Below are 20,668 nucleotides of genomic sequence, written 5' to 3'. Positions count from 1 at the left end.
GGCGAAAAACCTCTCCGCCGCCCTCCAAGCGGTAATCAATCCACTAGAAAATACAGTTGGGATACAAGGACAGCAATAGACCCTCCAAGCCTAATCTACCCAATGCACCTAAGCCCTCCAAGCTTCTTGCTCCAACGAGGTTGCGCCGAACCTTTTTCTTTTCTAGCTTTCCGGATTCCGCTACTACACCGTAGCATCAACCAATGAATATTGGCTCCTTCCTAACTGCTTCCCAGAACTCCAAACGTCTGTCTCACAGAGATGATAATGGTGAGAACCAGGTTTGGTATAAAGGCCTCTCAAGGATTTGACAATGGAGAGGAAGAGAGTGAGGGATTTTGATGAGACTCTAAGGTAGAGATTGTGGGTAAAACAATCTGGTTTTTCTTTAGGGTTTCTCTCTCAAAAATCTCTCTGGAAGCTCTCTTTCAATCGTGGGTCAAAAGGGTATTTATACTGAAGAGGAGTGGAATGCGAAACGTCAGGTTTTTCCAAAACAGGGGTGGCTCGCGGCTTGACCTCGCGGCTTGACTAAGTCGCGAGTTCCAGTCGCGAGTTAACCGTATGGCCAGTTGTCCTGTTTTGTCCTGTAGTGCTCCAGCTAGCATGACTGTTCATCTTCCAGCATGCTTGGCACGTGTGCATCTTCTGGCGGGTTGAAGCCGCGAGTCCAGCCGCGAGTCCCAGCCGCGACTCTCTGTTTTCTTGCACACTCTTGAGCAATCTTCACACTATCTCACTCACTACCCTTACAACAATCCCACCTAAATACAGGGTTACTAAATGCTGAATTACAAGCAAATTTGGCACGGAATTAAGCCAATTAGATGGTTGAATAAATTCAACCTTACAGACATTATTTTTATTATACATCATTTCTATTATTTATCTCAAAAGAAAATATATATATATATATATATATATACACATCATTCATAATAAGTCACATCAACGCGGTTGTTGCATCTCTACCCTTATGGACAAAGGCTAGAGAGGACAACTTATCAAATTAAGTTGTTAGCAATTCCAGGGTGTCTACATCAATATTTTGTTGTTTATCAAGAGATATGATTGATTCATGGGGATGGGGAGTAGGGGAGTCCCAATAGGGCTGTATAATAGGTCCAAGTCGAGGGGGTTGTTCTCTCTCAAAATTGAGAGAGATAGAGAGAGAGATATGAAACACTAAGAATTGAAATTTTTTCCTTTTAATACAAGTTTTCTTTCCTGAATTCACTTTTCCTTGTTTTTCGTACTTTCTCTTTCGATCTCTCTCCCTCTCGAAAAGAGGAGGAAGGACCTATTAGCAATGTCAGGATGTCTACATCAATATTTTGTTGTTTATCAAGAGATATGATTGATTCATGGGGATGGGGAGTAGGGAAGTCCCAATAGGGCTATATAATAGGTCCTTGTTCTCTCTCAAAATTGAGAGAGAGAGAGAGATATGAAACACTAAGAATTGAAAATTTGTCCTTTTAGTACAAGTTTTCTTTCCCGAATTCACTTTTCCTTCTTTTTCGTACTTTTCTCTTTCGATCTCTCTCCCTCACTTTCCTTTAATCAAAATACTTTTACTGCTTTGAAATCTAAAATTCATTTGCCTACTACGTTAAGGCCCAATGATTTTTTACACAGACCAAATTAAGACAAGGAGTACTATAAAAGAATCAGAGATGCCTAATCTTCCTTCTAACTCTTGTTCCAATTCCCAACCCTACCTTTTAGCCTTTATTACTCATGATGATTGCATCGAGTCAAGACATAAATTGGTTTTTGGTGTAAACAAGAAATGAATCTTAGATCTCTTATTCAACTAAATATTAACCAGTTGAGCAAACTGCAATCCATTTGTTATGGCTCTTTTCTACATCAAAAGAATCTACGATGTCAGAGTTATAGAGCCCAAAAGATGAATCAAATATACCAAAATGCAAACAATGCAATTTTTTTTCAAGAATTCAAAATCCAAGTTAACGCAAATATTCATTTTTTAATGAAGGTTATTTTTAACATTTTGTATAACATTAAAAAGTATATAAAATTTGAAAATTACATGAGTATAAAATGCTAAAGACATCTATATAAGAAATGGCTAGCATTAAGTGATTAATAAATAACAATTTATGTGAGAGAGAGAGAGAGGAAACGTTCATTAAACTCTTCAATAAGGGTGCAAAAACAGAAATTCAATAAATGAGCTCATTAGTTTTTTCTCAAGAGTTTCCATATCAAAATTAATATTTTACCTATTTATGAACACAAGTATTTTCAATTAGTTTTGCCGATTCCATATTTTTCAATAAAAAAAGGTTACATATCATTCATTCTACAACTGAAGACGATTAACACTTGCCATTTGAAGAATTTCAAAAGTGTTAATGGAAGGCTACAAACAATTTGTTGTGAAGGCTTTTATGATCGTATTAATGGCATTCTTAGCTTTTGTTGGAAGCACACAAGGGCAACCAATTTGTTGTTTTCGTGAAGCTTGTTGCTGCCAAACTTGTACACATCCACCACACGTACATAATTGAAATTTGCAAAAACATATCAAACGTATAAGTGAAGCATGAATAACATATGAAATATATGAGTAAAGTATTTTAACTTTTGGTTGATTTGCTACATTTTTGTACGTTGTCGTTCTCTCTCTCTCTCTCTCTCTCTCTCTCTCTCTCTCTCTCTCTCTCTCTCTCTCTCTCTCTCTCTCTCTCTCTCTCCATGTAGCATGGTACAAGCATAAAACACCACAATAGCTACTAGTGTTGGCACAATAAACTTCTCAAATCAGGAATTTTAGAGCTTCAACTTATCAAAAATAACAATTGGGATTTAGGGTGCCTTTGAATCGGCTTCAAACGCATTCCAGAAATCAATTTCCGGAAAAGAGGGCGTTTGGTTGTCACGGAAAATATTATTTTCCGGAAAATATTTTCCGTTTGACCAAAATTTTCAGCTTTGACCACGGAAATGAATTTCTGCCTTCATTTTCACTTCAAAGGATTTCCGGAAAAAGAGAGAGAGAGAGAGAGAGCGCGCGCGCGCGAGAGGAGAAGACCAGTCCGAGCTCCAGTCCGCGCCGATCTCCAGTCCGAGCTCCAGTCCACGCGCGCGAGAGGATAAGAGCAGTCCGACGACGGCGATCGACGCTTCGCGAGATCGCGCCGTCGATCGTGATCTCGCCTTCACGAGATCACGTCGGATCGAGATCGCGCCGGATCGAGATCGCGATCGACGGCGCGATCTCGCGAAGCGTCGACCTCGATCTCGCGAACGCGAGATCGCGCCGTCGCGAGATCGCGCCGGCGAGATCGCGATCTCGCGAACGCGATCGCGCCGGCGAGATCGCCTTCGCACCGGCGGGTTTTCTGGATGTGTTTTCTGGGTTGTGTTTTCTGATTTGTGTTTTCCTTTCTTCTTTTCCAAACACTAGAAAATATTTTCCGGAAAATTTTTTGAAATGCAACCAAACACACAGAAATATTTTCCTTTTCCAGAAATTAGCATTTCCGGAAAATATGTATTTTTCGGAAAACGTTTTACGGCAACCAAACACAGCCTTAATGTAATTGAGTTTTCTTTTGATGAGCAATTTTTTCTTTTTTTTTTGGGTCATTTTTTATGCTTTAGATCGATTGGAAGTTGCTTATGGATGAAACACAATGACCGAGTTACATAATGCCTAGGGGGCCATAGCTTTTGCTTAGACCAATGATTGTGTTTCTTCACAACTTTGTTCATACTAACAATTAAAAAATGGTTCCAACTTCATATATTTGATAAATTAGGAAAAATAAATAAAAGAAGCTTCGTCTAACAAAAACAACAGAGGGAGCACTATTCATATCTTATATTCATTTTCTTCTTTTAATTATAATGCTAATTTCAATACTAATTCTTCTTTTAATTATAATGCTAATTTCAATACTAATTATTGTAAGGTTGAATTTATTCAACCATCTAATTGGCTTTATTCCATGCCAAATTTGCTTGTAATTCAGCATTTAGTAACCCTGTATTTAGGTGGGTTTGTTGTAAGGGTAGTGAGTGAGATAGAGTGAAGTTTGCTCAAGAGTGTGCAAGAAAACAGAGAGTCGCGGCTGGGACTCGCAGGTGGACTCGCGGCTGCAAGCCGCCAGAAGCTGCATACGTGCCAAGCATGCTGGAAGATGAACAGTCATGCTAGCTGGAGCACTACAGGACAAAACAGGACAACTGGCCATACGGTTATCTCGCGACTGGATCTCGCGACTTAGTCAAGCCGCGAGGTCAAGCCGCGAGCTACCCCTGTTTTGTAAAACCTGACGTTTCGCATTCCTCTCCCACTCCAATATAAATACCCCTTTTACCCACGATTGAAAGAGAGCTTCCAGAGAGAATTTTGAGAGAGAAACCCTAAAGAAAAACAAGATTGTTTCACACACAATCCGTACCTTAGAGTCTCATCATATTCCTCAACTCTCTTCCTCTCCATTGTTAAATCCTTGAGAGGCATTATACCAAACCTGGTTCTCACCATCATCATCACTGTGAGACAGTTGTTTGGAGTTCTGGGAAGCAGTTAGGAAGGAGCCAATCTTCATTGGTTGATGCTATGGTTTAGTAGCAAAATCCGGGAAGCTAGAAAAGAAAAAGGTTCGGCGCAACCTCGTTGGAGCAAGAAGCTTGGAGGGCTTAGGTGCACTGGGTAGATTAGGCTTGGAGGGTCTATTGCTGTCCTTGTATCCCAACTGTATTTTCTAGTGGATTGATTACCGCTTGGAGGGCGGCGGAGAGGTTTTTCGCCGAGGACTTCGGTTTCCTCTTCGATAACACATTGCCTGTTGTCTTTGTGTTTGCATCTTCCTTCCTCTCTATCTTTGCCTTTATATTATCTGCTGTGATTTTATTATGTTATGGCTTAGATAGTATTTAACCTATTTCACATTATAGCATATGTTAAGTTTCCGCACACTTGTTGTTTAACATATTGCTTGTGTTGGTTAAGTTAATTTTTGGGGGTCTAAACATTCAAAAGTGTTTTGTACACGTTTTTGAACTTTCAATTGGTATCAGAGCGGGTACACTGCTGTTGGTTTCATTACCATTGTGTGATCCTTGACTCCCTTTTTGAGATGGATAGGTCTCAATCCCTTAATGCACCTCCATATTTTGATGGTAGTAATTATGCCTTTTGGAAGGTTCTCATGAGAGCTTTTCTATATTCTATTGATGAATCCGTTTGGGATGCTGTTGAGATTGGTTGGACCAAACCTGAGGCAGCCAAATCCACATGGGATAAGGCAGCACTTGCTGCATCTAATGCTAACAGTAAAGCACTCAATGCTATTTTCTGTGGTGTGTCTCCAGATGAATTTCACAGGATTTCTCATATTACCATTGCCAAAGAAGCATGGGAGATTTTGGAAACCACCTATGAAGACACGAAGAAAGTGAAAGACACTAAGTTTCAAATGCTGACCACTCGGTTTGAGGAGCTCAAAATGAGTGAGGATGAGTCTTTTGACTCTTTCTATGGAAAGCTAAATGAGGTGGTTGTCAGTAAGTTCAACTTGGGGGAGAAAATGGAGGACTCAAAGATTGTAAGGAAGATCCTTCGATCATTGCCGGAAAGTTTTCGTGCAAAAGTGACAGCCATTGAAGAGAGCAAGGACCTTGATGACATCAAAGTACAGGAGCTGGTTGGTTCTCTGCAGACTTATGAGATGTCGCTGCCCAATCAACGGAAGAGTAAATCTCTTGCTCTAAAGACCATTAATGAGAAGGTGGAAGATCAAGACTCATCGGGAGAAGATGGGGTTGACAAAGATGTAGTTTACCTTGTCAAAAATTTCAAGAAGTTCTTGAAATTCAAAAATAATGGCAAATTTGATGATAAAAGAAAATTCCAAAGTTCTGGAAGGGAGAAGAAGGATTTCAAAAAGAAAGATGGAAAAGAATCTCAACCCACACAAGGTGTCACTTGTTTTGAATGCAACGGGCATGGACATTTTAAGAAGGAATGTCCGAATTATTTGAAATCGAAAGGTAAAGTGTATGCCACGACCTTGAGTGACTCGGATTCATCTGACTCAGAATCTAAAGAGAGCTGTGATGGAGAGGGGAACTATTCAGCTTTTATGACTATTGCTCATGTTGAGTCTTCGAATGAGTTAAATCTGCTTGTACAAGATCTTGGAGAACATAGTGATGATGAATCACTAGGAATTGTTGAAGAATCAGATGCTGAAGAAAATGAAAGCACAACAAATCTTCAAGAGAATTATAACTCACTCTTGGAGAAGTCGGGTGAGTACACAAGGGTGGCCAAGGCTGCTGTGAGAAAAATGAAGAAGGCTGAGGAGGACTACAAAAGTCTCCTAATTCGATATAGGGAGGCCAAATGTGAGATAGAAACACTGAATGGTGAGTTGTCCGAAGCTTACACAAAAGTGAGATTTCTTGAGAATGAGGTTGTGCAAGCGAACGCTAAAATAGAGAGGGTTACCACCAAGAAGCTAGATGATGTTATATCATCTCAAAAGAGCTTTTCAGACAAATCCGGATTGGGATATACCGGAGGAAGTAGTTCATCTGTAAATGTCACTAAAGAAGTGAAGTTTGTAAAGGCAAAAGATCCAGTTGTAGCTGAACTTACTGGTGAGAAGCTCGAGGTAGAGGAGAAGAAGAATTTGGTGAACCAACGGATGCTGAATCCCCGTAATCAGTCTGTGGGCAGGTCTGAATCTCGTGCCAAGTCACGTCCACGACCACAAAGAGGTCCTAGAGGAACTTATGTGTGCCATTATTGCGGACTTCAAGGGCATACTCAACCAAATTGCCAAAAGCTGAGAGCAAAGAACAGTGCAACTCCTCAAAGGTCAGGAGGACCCAAAAATGATAGGAGAACTTGGGCGGGTGATCAATCTAGAAAGCAAAATGGAGATCCCGGAATGATGAACGTGATGAAGATGATTGGTGCATTCACCAACTGCTTGGAAAGCTTCTCACGAAGGTTTGAAAGCCCTAACTCTTGTACCCAATCCTATAAGGAAATCACCCCAAACGCAAGTGACGTGTGGGTGAAAAGGGGTACTCATGCATAAGCATTACAACATGTCCATGCATTAATACTTCCTATGCTTTGTGACTATGTTTGTTTGGTATGCTTGTTGTTTTTGATTTTGGTTGTTTGCTTATCTTCTTGTGAATTTTTTTTTCAATCTTTTTGTTTCTTGTGTCAAAAATCCAAAAGTCACATAAAAATTAGAAAATCAAAAAGCTTGATTGACTTTGTTGGGTTTTGTCTCAAAACTTGTTTTGCCTTGTACCTTTGTGCTAATGGCTTTGTGCATTTTCGAGCATTGCTTGTTTTCATGCACCTATATCTCTGTGGGAAAAATCTTGAAATCTATGTGATTGTTGTAAATAGATCTTCAAACTTGTCATGAATGATTAGTGAATGGTTTTGTTGATCTTGAGACATGCATAGACTTGTGTCTATATATCTTCCCACTCTTTATTTTTTTGTTTTTATAAAAAGAGCTCATCAAATGTAAATCTCCAAATGAAAAGAGATATTGAGCTGCAAAAGCCTGTCGCACATTCTAGTATTTGACTAGGAAAAAGGGTAAGCGACCTTATGTGAAAGTGAATGTTTATTTAAAAAGCCAAAGGCTTGTTCATTAAAGTGAAATGTCAAATATCACTCTCACAATGAGAGATGATTGCCTCAAAAGATCAAAAAGATCAAATGTTATGTTTGAAAGTGGAGTAAAATGATAAGATCCAAGTTATGCTATCAAGTTGTGTGGGAGGTCATATATACATATTTCTATAATTGAGATAGGTCACATGATCTAGTGCTAATTGTGTATGCCTTGGTTGAATTGATCATTGAAGCTTCACATTAGACGAAGGACTATCTCATTGTTGATATCCACACACAACACACAAGTTTATGTTCAATAAATGCCATATTCATTTGTGTGATTGTACTTGATGAAATGTGTTTTCACATGCTCAATCTTTGTTAATTCAAGCACAAAAAGATTTTTGAGTGTTTTAGATGTTTTTGGAAAGTATTTTGTTTGAAAAATCTGAAAATTTCTAAAATACAGTTTTGCCCTGTTTTGGCAGCTCAGTCGCGGGTATGTCAAGTCGCGAGCCTCAGTCGCATCTTCGCTGGTCATGTTTGGCGACTTGTTCGCGAGTGGAAGGTCCAGTCGCGAGGTTCACTCAGAGATTTTCGCGGCTCAGCTCACGACTCACTCGCGGGTAGACCTTCCAGTCGCGAAAAACACTTAGAAAAATTTTCAAAATTTTGTTCTTGAGTAATTTGGCGACTTGATCTGGCGACTGTATGGCGACTTGTTTCAGTCGCGAAAATCGCGTGTTTTGCAGAAACAGGGACAGTTTTTAAAACCTTTTTCAGTTTTCCCTCGAACTTTTGTAACTGTTCATCTTCTCTTTAAATTCTTTTTCCCTTCCAAACACTTCGTGAATCCATTTTTTTCGAACCTCATTGGTGCTTCATTTCTTATCCAAATCATCAAGAAAAGGTATGGGTTTTGCTTTCTCAATCTCATTTACTTTTTCCTGCATATTTCTGTTACTGTTTGGGCTGGTATCGTATTCATTATACTTATCTCTTTGTGTAATGGGTATGGAGTGTCTTGTTCGATATTGTTCTCACCTGTTTTCATGTTGAGCAGTCACAATGTGTTTTTCATTGTTCTGATTTTTGCCTATTATTGAATCTGAGAATCTTTTCTGAAATGGGTTTGGTGTCTATTTGACTTACTCATTACACTTGCTTGAGTATTGATGTTGGTGTTTGGTTTTGGTTACTGAGTTGTTTTGATAACATAATGTATGTCTCTCAACCACGTGCTCCAGTGTGGATGTTTGGTTTCTTCATGTTGAAATATTTTCCCCTTGTTCATGTCTCTGATGGAGTGAATTATGTTATCTGCTCTAAATGTTTAAATGCTGTATCTACTTGCATATCATGGTCATGTTAACCTGTCTCAATGACAGTTTTGTCAGTTGTGCTGTCTATCTATGTCTTGGTGCACTATCACCAATTTTGTTGCACGTGTTAGTTTGTGCTTCTGTGTATTGTTGGAAGTTTTGGTTGGGTCTGCACTATCTTCAGTTTGTGTTTATATATTGAAATATTGTTTACACTAAATCTTGTTGACAATCATCTTGTGGGGTATTGTTGTTTGGTTCTTTTCTATTGGCCTGTTCTCTTGCAGATGTCTCGTCGATCTTCCAGGGGTAAAGACATTGTTGCTGACGAACCAGCAACACCAGTTGCTAAAAGGACTCGTCTATCATCTCAGGCATCTCAAGATCCAAATGAGGATAGGTTCAGACTTCCGCTTAACTCACACGCCTACTCAAATGTGTTTGACAAGTCAACCACTATAGTGGAACGGGTGGTAGAGTTCAACACTTTAGGGACCACTTTCATCCCTCGAATCTTTGAGAATCGAGATTGGGCAAACTTGTTCGGGAACTTTGATGATCCAATGGATGAGCTGGTCAAAGAATGCTTCTCCAATGCAACTGATCTTGGACCTCAACTCATTTTCTGGGTCAGAGGAACAGAGTTTAGTGTTACCCCAGACTCCATCGCAGATCTTCTCAGCATCACCAGACCTCAGAATGTGAATTTAACTCCTTATGATGAACGAAATCCAGAGGTTGGAGAAATTTTACAAATCCTAGGACACGATCATGAAGTATCCAGTGCAGGAACATCCATCAGCACCGCAAAGTTTACACCTGAGCTGACCACACTGAAGTTGATCATGTTCACCAATCTCTACCCACTGTCCAACACTACATTCATCAATCTTGGGAGAGCTCTATTTCTGTGTGACCTCATTACAGGAGCCCCCATTGATATATGTGCTCACATCTACTACACCTTGAGGAAGACCGCGTGTCGATCTGCAGCTCGAGGAATTATTCCATTTTGCAGTCTCGTCATGAAGCTGATTCTTCGTGCAGGCATTATTCCTCCTGCAGAGGGTAAAATGTTGACTCGTCAACGTCCCATTTCCTTGTTCACTCTTCAAGCGAGCAGAAGTCACTCCTCTAAATCACCAAGAAGTGCTCACATCTCTTCGGTTACTCCATCTGCCCCTGACTCAGAGACACCTGCACATACCACATATGCATCACGTGCTGTTCCTGAAGCTTCACCGGCTGGTATTCCGCAAGCACAAACTGCTCCTTATACTGACAGTGTCGGGAGTGTACTTGAGCATATTCAGAAACGTGTTGATGAGCTTGTGGCACTTCTCTACTCCACAAACAACCATGTCCAAATGCGCCTCGAGACTATGGAGAATCAGCTAGATGAGATTCAACGAAAGTTGGACGAGAGTCTTTAGCTATTCGTGACAAAAAGGGGGAGACCATTCAGTAAGGGGGAGAAAAGTTCAAAGGGAAGTGTGCATAGTGATAGGGGGAGTACACACATACTTTTGTCATACTTTTGTTTTTAATGTTTTTATGGTTTTGATACACTGTGTTTTGGTATATAGATGTTTCTAACTCATTTCATATACTCTTGGTTTAATCTTTAATATAATTTGATGATGTTATTCAGGATGTTTTGTGTTTGTACCCATGTGTTTTTGTAAGCTTTTAGGGTTAATGTTTTATGCATAGTTTGTAGGCTTTATGTGCAGTCTTTATGCTATGTTGAAATCAGTACTTTAATCCAAATGATCTGCATTTTGGTTTATGTACTGTCACTCTTGTGCCCTTGTAGGATTGTTCCTAGATGCATATGCCTTGTGTGCTGTGCATTGGTTGAGTGTTGAGCATACAAGTGTCTTGCCTTGTGCTTGTTAACTTGTATGTCCTTGTGTTCATTCCAAGTGTGAATGAGCACTGTGATCACTACCTTGTGGTGTTCACTTGGTTGATCAAGCCATGGTTTGTTTATTAACTCCATCTTTGCTTGATCACATATTGTCTGTTTCATATGCATTTATAATTTTCTGCTTACAATGATCATGGTGTATTGTTGTGTTTCAGGAGTATTATGTTCATATGATTCAAGCGCTTCACAGCTTCTAGAGTTAGGTGTGAGTGAGTTTTGTTCAACTGTTCCTAACTCACATGTTAAGTCTAGAGTCTGTTTTAGGGTTTTGTCACGGAATAGCCAAAGGGGGAGATTGTAAGGTTGAATTTATTCAACCATCTAATTGGCTTTATTCCGTGCCAAATTTGCTTGTAATTCAGCATTTAGTAACCCTGTATTTAGGTGGGTTTGTTGTAAGGGTAGTGAGTGAGATAGAGTGAAGTTTGCTCAAGAGTGTGCAAGAAAACAGAGAGTCGCGGCTGGGACTCGCGGGTGGACTCGCGGCTGCAAGCCGCCAGAAGCTGCACACGTGCCAAGCATGCTGGAAGATGAACAGTCATACTAGCTGGAGCACTACAGGACAAAACAGGACAACTGGCCATACGGTTATCTCGCGACTGGATCTCGCGACTTAGTCAAGCCGCGAGCTACCCTTGTTTTGTAAAACCTGACGTTTCGCATTCCTCTCCCACTCCAATATAAATACCCCTTTTACCCACGATTGAAAGAGAGCTTCCAGAGAGAATTTTGAGAGAGAAACCCTAAAGAAAAACAAGATTGTTTCACACACAATCCCTACCTTAGAGTCTCATCATATTCCTCAACTCTCTTCCTCTCCATTGTTAAATCCTTGAGAGGCATTATACCAAACCTGGTTCTCACCATCATCATCACTGTGAGACAGTTGTTTGGAGTTCTGGGAAGCAGTTAGGAAGGAGCCAATATTCATTGGTTGATGCTATGGTTTAGTAGCGGAATCCGGGAAGCTAGAAAAGAAAAAGGTTCGGCGCAACCTCGTTGGAGCAAGAAGCTTGGAGGGCTTAGGTGCACTGGGTAGATTAGGCTTGGAGGGTCTATTGCTGTCCTTGTATCCCAACTGTATTTTCTAGTGGATTGATTACCGCTTGGAAGGCGGCGGAGAGGTTTTTCGCCGAGGACTTCGGTTTCCTCTTCGATAACACATCGCGTGTTGTCTTTGTGTTTGCATCTTCCTTCCTCTCTATCTTTGCCTTTATATTATCTGCTGTGATTTTATTATGTTATGGCTTAGATAGTATTTCACCTATTTCACATTATAGCATATGTTAAGTTTCCGCACACTTGTTGTTTAACATATTGCTTGTGTTGGTTAAGTTAATTTTTGGGGGTCTAAACGTTCAAAAGTGTTTTGTACACGTTTTTGAACTTTCAATTATTTTAAACCATATTTTCAATTCTTAACTAGTACATTTTGGGGGAGTGTTTTTATTTTTATTTTTTATTATTATTCCAATGGAGAGCCTTAGTCTTTTTATAAAATTTTGGAGTACAGTGGGCCTTAAGCCCTAATGGTTTTTTATATAATGGGTAGAAACAAATATAACTGGTATCAACTTTTCATTTAAGCCTCGTTTGGGAGGAGGGAATGGAAAGGAATGAAAAAAATAATTTTAGAATATTCTTCCCTTCCCTTATTTGGGAGTTTTCATAGAGGGAATGGACTTTTCCATTCCCTTGTTTGTGAGTTTAAGTGAGAGGGAATGGAATAGGTAGGAGGGAACACTCATTCCTCTCTATTCCCTTAAAACCTCAAATTTTCATTCCCCTCGAAATTGAGAGGAATGGAAGGGAATGAAATTAGATTTAATGAATTTTTTATTAAAATTCCCAAAATACCCCTATATATTCAACCATTTATTTTAAAATAGGGGTCTAATTGTAATATTGCCATAAAATGATTCCATTACATTCCCTCCATGTTACTCCCAAACAAGATTACTTACATTCCATTCAATTTCATTCATTTCCATTCTTTTATTTTAAAACATCCAATCAAGGTTATTTAATTTCATTCTATTCCATTCTTTGCCATTCATTTCTCTTACTTAAATATATTGCATTCCTTTCAATTCCTTTATAATCATTCCATTTAGGGATGTCAATGTTCGACCTAACCCACGAACACGACATGAACTCGACACGGGTTTTTGCGGGTTAGGGTTGAGCCTTAATGGGTTTGGGTCATAAATGGGTCGACTTGAAAGCGACACGGTAAGAAACGTGTCATAAGCGGGTCAACCCACATAACCCGCAATAAACACGTTTTACATGTCAATTTATTTGTGTAAACCTGAAATGACCCACTTAACACAACCTGTTTAACTCGTCTAACAAATAAATATTCATTTTATTTTAGATTTGTCAAATACTTTTTATATCCAACACATTTTTTAAATTCAAAAAGAAAAATGAATAATTACAAAAACTTACAAGAGATATAATTGAAAATTGAAACTTTACAAACCCTAGATCTCTAAACCTTACAAACCCTAAATCTCTAAACATTCTTATAAATATCTATTTTTATTTTTTATTTTATTTTAACTGTACTACTCACTCTACTATCTTATAGTCTCACACCCAATTCTCAAACTCAAAGTCTCAAATCGATTATTGCTCTCTCTCTCTCTCTCTCTCTCTCTCTCTCTCTCTCTCTCTCTCTCTCTCTCTCTCTCTCTCTCTCTCTCTCTCTCTCTCTCTCTCTCTCTCTCTCTCATGTGTTTAGTGAGTTTTAGAACTAAAGAAACCGTTTTCTTGGTGTTTCAAAATTCTGCAATAATTTTTTTTGCCTAATGTTTTTGTTCCATAAACTTTGAACCCATGTGCCATTATTAATATATGAGATATATTAATTGTTGATTAAGGCCACGGTTGTAGCTTTTGTCTTATATCGTGTGTTTTTTTTTGTTTTTTTGTTTTTTTTTTTGTGTTTGTATTAGTGTTGGACACCGTCTGCATATCTTGTAAGTGGGTTTATAGAGATAGTTTATAAACTAGATGTTAGGGATATTATATAAAGTAATAATGGAAGAACAAAATTAACACAAAAGACAAACATAAAATAGATAACTTGGAGGCACAATATCATTTTCTTTAGACAATATTTGCCCCCCTCCCCCCCCACACTATTGTTGCTAAAGGGTTATCGCAAATTTGTCCCCAGAATACAACGAAGATGTTGGGTTCTACAAATAGCAATTCTGGATATTAACCACAGGATTTCTTGTGTTTTTTTTTCTAACTTACTATTTTTCAAGTAAACATAAGCTTCTATTTATACTCATAGGGTTATGTTTCATCAAAAGGCACATATAGAGAGTTAAAATGTTTCATAAAACCGTTTACAAGACTTGAAACTTCTTCAACCTTTCCGAACAGTCACCAGAAAAATTCTGCGGAAAATTTAGCTTTCGAGTTTCGATCGATTGACAAGTTCTTTCGATCAATTGTCATAAGCCGTCCAGAAACTCTAGGATTTTTTTCTTTACCATTTCGATTGATCGAGCCAAAACTTCAACCAATAGAAAATGCTTAATTCAGAATTTTCACTTAAAAAATTCCAGAACTTGAATTTTCACTTTATGAAACAATATTCTCTAAACTCATACAACATTATCACAACCTATCCTTGTATATACCTATATATACAACACTAGAATCTATGGATGATAATCGTAGTCATAGTCAGGATTAGTCTACTATTTGCTCCAATACTTTCAATATTGATACTTAGCATTTGATGAGTTCCAAGGATATTATATTTTTGTTAAACTATATTATTTTATTTTTGTTAAAATATGTTATTTTGAATTTGGGTTGAAGTGTATGCACTTCTTTTGGAGTGTAAAGAACTTATTTCTAAATGAATGTTATATTTTTGTTGAACTATATTATTTTAAATGTCAGTAATTTTTTAGATGGATGTTATATTTAATATTATGCAGGTTGAAATGGGTTGTGTTACATTCGTGTCAACTCAACATGACTCGTTTATTAAATGGATCAAATGGGTTGGGTCAGGTCAACCCGCTTTATTAACAGGTCGGATTAGGGTTGAAGGATCATAAGATAATTATGAAATGAGTCGGGTTAGGGTTGAGTCATTTAGTCAAATACCCTTACCTCGACATGACACGCTAACCCGAATTGACACCCCTAATTCCATTCCATTCCCTTATGAACTCCCAAACGAAGCCTTATAGTCAATTACTAGCTAAAAGAAAAGGACCAAAATTTTTTTTTGCTATATGTGGGAAATTCTAAATGTACTTCTTGTTTTATTGATATTGAATATCAATAATTCCACACATGCTATTAGCGGTAGTTGCGAAGCCTCTGTTGCATATAATAAGTATTTAGCCGACGAAGATACATAATGGCCAATATATAAAGTAACCAATAAATCTACCCTCCAATTACATTTCGGGTTGGTACTCCATATCTAAGTTAAGGATTCTGAATAGTAAATAGGAGTGTGAAGCATAAACACCATTTTTTTTTTTTTTTTTTTTGAAAAGTGTAAACTAAAACACCTGTTTTACGTGAATATTCCATGAAAAACCTGTCTTCAATCAGCCAACTAGATAGTATAATCACTGCCTGCCCACTTGGTTAGTGGGTAACTACTCGAGTAAGAGTAATGTTATAGTCACAAATTATTTTACAATATTTTTACAATTTTTTTTTTTTTTTGAGGGGGATTTACAAACTGTTCTTGTGGTTAACTTCTTTATTGGTTCTCATCTAGACCTACCAATAATTAATATCACTTTTTTATTTACTAATAATCTTTCATTGCTGTAGAGAGGGAAAATTCCCGACCTATCACAAGCTGACACGTCACATTACCAAGTTCACAAAATACAGCTAATTACAGAGCACCAGGTATTGCTGCTAGGTTTTACTATCACTATTCAGAAACCAACGGAAATTTGCCAACTATCATGCAAAAAACCAATCAAGCAGCCTCACACATAATGTGAGGCTTTGATTGGTATACAGACTTAGAACCTGAGTCAATTGACAGTTGGGAGCAACTTGAAAGAGAGTTTCCCGACCTATCATAAGCTGACACGTCACATTACCAAGTTCACAAAATACAGCTAATTACAAAGCACCAGGTATTGCTACTAGGTTTTATTATCACTATTCAGAAACCAACGGAAATTTGCCAACTGTCATGCAAAAAACCAATCAAGCAGCCTCGCACGTGTAAGCGATGACACAAGCAGCCTCGCACGTGTAAACGATGACATAAGCGGACCAATTAGGCTGTGACATGTGTCACCAATCAGACTCCGCCACGTGTTGCTCATCCACCTCCAAACTCCTATAAATAGAAGCCTTCCTAAGACATTTAGGAGGACCAAGATTCAGATGACCAAGATTCAGAAGTGAAAAAGCTCTGCTGGAATCAAGCCCTGAAGCCTCCAGGAACTTCAAGAACTTTAACCCCAAAATTGGAGAACATTCGAAGCAGAATCATCCAAACCATCTGCCTAGATCCAAAAGTTTACGGGAATCAAGCTCAAAGGTCCGAAAACATCAACAAATCACAAATCAGTGAAGCTCTACGGATTCAAGCCTCCAAAGCCTTGAAGAACTTCCACCACAAACCTTCAAATACAAAGAACATTCGAAGCAGAATCATCCAAACTACCTGCCTAGATCTCAAAGCTCACTGGAATTAAACCCAAAAGCCTCCAGAAACCTTAAACAACCACAAATCGGTGAAGCTCCATGGATTCAAGCCTCTAAAGCCCCGGAGAACTTCCACCACAAATCTTCGAAGACGAAGAACACACGAAGAACACAAAGAACGTGAAGAACAAAGGATTTCTAACAAGCTCATAGCCAAAGATTCATTGTAATTCTGTTCCAAAGATCTTCGATCCATCCCTCAACCAAATTGAAGGATATCTTGTGTTTAAATCAAAATCACATCACTACAAATCCAATCAACAAATCTTTCAAGGAGATCGAATCAAAGGATCAGTCTTTTGTAATCACAGAGAATTGTACCACACAATCATCAATACAAATTCACATTTAAGAAACTATTTCACTTGTTTGACTTATTTCGAACTAAGAAATTTAGTCGCTTACAAATTCTGGCACGCCCGGTGGGACCTCTCTGCCTCTCATCTCCTTCTTCTTCAAAGAAAAAAATCTTCATCATCTTGTTGCCTACTTCAATGGTTTCTAGCAAGAACATTCAAGTTTCAACAATAACTACTTCAACTAAACTTGGTATGGCTAACACCAACAACTGCATTGGTGCAATCAATTGTAGCCAACCTAAAGCTCATAATTAACTTCAATCTCAATCAACCAAGGAAGCCAAGGTCCAGACAATCATCTCCTTAGACCTTCTTACAAGAAACAATGTCATCAACAAGGACATCTCCACCTTGGAACACCTCAAGTATGGGGGCAAATCCCCTTCTTCCTACACAAGAAGTTGGTTGCACGATTTCTCTCCCATTAAATGGAACCCAAAAAATGAGATTCCATGTGCTCACATCAAATGACTTTCTTCTCCATCATCTTGGGAAGTTGTGTCAGTCATGATGACTAACACCTCTACCATGGAAGAAAAGATGGCCGAAATGGAACAAAGGTTGTCCTTCTCACAAAAGCACTTGAAGATAAGGACCTCCAAATTGCAACTTTGATGAACAAACTCGAAGTACAAGATCTTGGTGAATCAAGCCATGGTCATAAATTCACATCTACGAAAGATGACGAAGGGAGAGAAATTGAAAACACTCCCCGACGAGAACAATCCACCTCAATGGTCTCGATATCAGTCCAACAATTACAAGACATGATAACAAATACCATCCGAGCACAATATGGAGGTTCTTCTACAAGTTCTCTCACATATTCAAAACCCTACACAAAGCGCATCGACAACATGAGAATGCCAAATGGGTATCAACCCCCCAAGTTCTTACAATTTGATGGCAAAGGAAATCCTAAGCAACACATTGCTCACTTTATAGAAACTTGTGAGAATGTAGGGACTCAAGGAGGCCTCCTTGTAAAGCAATTTGTTCATTCACTTAAGGGAAATGCCTTTGATTGGTATACAGACTTAGAACCTGAGTCAATCAATAGTTGGGAACAACTAGAAAGAGAGTTTCTCAACCAATTCTACAGCACACGGTGTACGGTAGGCATGATGGAGCTTACCAATACTAAACAGTGGCAGGATGAGCTTGTCGTTGATTATATCAATCGATGGCGTTCTTTGAGTCTAGATTGCAAGGATAGACTTTTTGAAATATCTTCTGTAGAGATGTGCATCCAAGGCATGCATTGGAGACTTCTTTACATCCTTCAAGGGATAAAGTCTCGAACATTTGAAGAGTTAGCAACTCGTGCCCATGACATGGAGTTGAGCATTGCTAGCCGCGGAAGTACAAACCCTCCCATACTTGAGGAAAGCATAAAGGAAGTAAGGAGGAATGACGAGAATATAAAAGTCAGCCTCGAAGACCCAATGATTGTTAACACTGCCAAAGTCAAGGTTCCAAGAAAAGGAGCAAAGGCTAATGAAGAACAACTTGAAGGATGACAAAAGAACGAAGTGTGTCGTCTGACTTTTAAGGAACGTGAGCAAAAAGTATATCCATTCCCCGATGAAGATGTGCCAAACATTTTAGAACAACTATTGCTGTTAAAGCTGATCGAATTGCCAGAATGCAATTGGCCAGAAGACATAGGGAAAGTTGATGACCCTAATTACTGCAAATATCATCGCATCATTGGCCATCCAATCCAAAAATGCTTCGTCTTCAAAAAACAAATCATGAAGCTTGCCAAAGAAAACAAGATTGATCTAAACTTTGATGAAGTTGTTGGGTCAAACCACATGACTGTTGCTTGTGATGTACTTCCAACTCTCAGGCAGGGGGCAAACACCATTGGAGTTTACAAATTGATTGACAATAATGGCGCAAGGATTGGCCCCATCAATGGGAAGTTCCTTAAACACTTCTACACTTGAAAATCGAGGATTGCTCCTCGGTAAGAGCTTAAACTACCCACTGTAGTGCTGCAAGAGTACATGATGTCTTCTCATTACCCTTGAAAGCGTACCAATAAGGAGAAATTAATCCTACTCCATGTCACCAATTGCGAGTGTGGCGTACTGGTTGGATGCCCGTGTCTCTCTTGAGGCCAAGGTCTCGAGTTCGATTAGTGGTGATACCCACTATTACACACTGCGCCCTCCTTTTTGCAAAAAACACAAAAAAAAAAAAAAAAAATCATTAAAAAAAAAAAAAGTTGAACTACGTGATGATTTGATCCCTCTCCGGGGTACGTAGGCAGCTTAGTACTTGTCACTAAATTCAGTCACATCAAAAGAAGAAGGATTGCTAGTCTAACTTGAAGAGTTTTCCAACGGTCATCAATAGGCTTTTAAGGTCCCTTTGGTTGGCAAGGCATTGTTTAAAGATAGTCGATTGCTCAATAGGATGATCAAAGATCGTTGTAGTAGAAAATGAAGACTGTAAGGAGTTGACGTTGCTTAACTTTCCTTGAAATGATGATAAACATAAGTTGATGCTTGGTTATGGAGTAAAATAAAATCTCCAACCTCTTTTGCAAGAAATGAAGTCTTCATGGCATTGCTTATCTTCTGTAGACATCCTCCCACATCTCTGAAGTATACTTTGCATCACTTATCTCCTGGGGGCATCTTCTTGTACCTTACAAGTCTAAGCTACATCGTCTCTCTTCTAGGTTGTGGCACTTCACAACTCTGAAATTTGAACTACATCATCTCCCTTCTAAGTGGTGCAGTTTCATATCATGTCTCCAAAAGTTGGACAATGTCACCTTCCTCCAGCATCTGAAGTTGGTGTTGCATCATCTCTCCTCCAAGGGCATGTCCATGCGATGTCAAAGTCTTGGCGGCATTCTTCTTGAAACTTCAAGGTTTTGTTGACATCTCCTTGCATCTTCAAAGTCTTAATGAAAGCTCCTTGCAATGTCAAAGTCTTAGTGGCATTCTTCTTGAAACTTCAAGGTTTCATTGGCATCTCCGAAATCTTAATGAGAAGTCCTTGCATCTTCAAAGTCTTGTTGGCATCTCTGAATTCTTGATATCTGGCTATAGTGCTATGTACCCTTGATGTCTGTGCTATATTGCCTTTGAAAATTGGTGCCATTGTAGCTTTGTTATAAAAGTCCATATCAGTGCAACTTCAATGCGAGTGCAAGTGCTAATGTGGAGTATTGTCATTGCTTCATGGCAAAAATGAACATTGGCATGACTTCAGTACAAATGAAGTGTTGTCATGGCTTCATGGCAAAGATGAATATTGGCATGACTTCAATGCAAATAATAGTGCGACTTCATAGTAGATGCAAGTGCAAATATTTCTTCATGGCAAAGATAAACGTTGGCACGACTTCGGTAAAAATAGAGTGTTGACGTGGCTTCATGGCTTCGGCACAAATGAAGTGTTGACATAGCTTCATGACAAAGATGAACGTTGGCACAGCTTTGGTGCGAATGAAGTGTTGACGTGACTTGATGACAAAGATGAACGTTGGCATGGCTTCGATGCAAATGAAGTGTTGACGTGGTTGCTTCGATGCGAATGAAGTGTTGACGTGGCTGCATTGCAAAGAGTCTTGAGATGGCTGCATTGAAAAGACAAGTGTTTGTGCAGCTTAATTACTAAGACAAAGGGCAATAATTTGATAAATGAAGGCAAACACTTCTATAAGAATGTCAACGTAAAGTTT

The 20,668-nt window shown here is 38.8% G+C and overlaps 1 protein-coding gene across 1 annotated transcript; it reads left to right on the top strand.

Moving 5' to 3' along the window:
- Positions 1 to 17,699: 17,699 nt before the first annotated feature.
- LOC126705228 (uncharacterized) lies at positions 17,700 to 18,917 on the top strand. The gene is made up of 2 exons (XM_050404133.1): positions 17,700 to 18,437; positions 18,594 to 18,917. Exons 1-2 carry the CDS (start codon positions 17,700 to 17,702, stop codon positions 18,915 to 18,917), a joined length of 1,062 nt encoding a protein of 353 aa, XP_050260090.1.
- The last annotated feature ends 1,751 nt before the right edge of the window (positions 18,918 to 20,668 follow it).

This window comes from Quercus robur, chromosome 11, assembly GCF_932294415.1.
Source record: "Quercus robur chromosome 11, dhQueRobu3.1, whole genome shotgun sequence".
Taxonomy (NCBI): domain Eukaryota; kingdom Viridiplantae; phylum Streptophyta; class Magnoliopsida; order Fagales; family Fagaceae; genus Quercus; species Quercus robur.
Note: the sequence above shows the minus strand (reverse complement) of the source record. Positions and strands in the feature narration are given on the sequence as shown.

Bases quoted from the DNA above. Each gene is read 5' to 3' on its own strand.
- LOC126705228 (XM_050404133.1), top strand. From the start codon at position 17,700: ATGGTCTCGATATCAGTCCAACAATTACAAGACATGATAACAAATACC. The intron at 18,438-18,593 runs GTTCCAAGAAAA...TTGCTGTTAAAG, and splicing joins TTAACACTGCCAAAGTCAAG to CTGATCGAATTGCCAGAATG.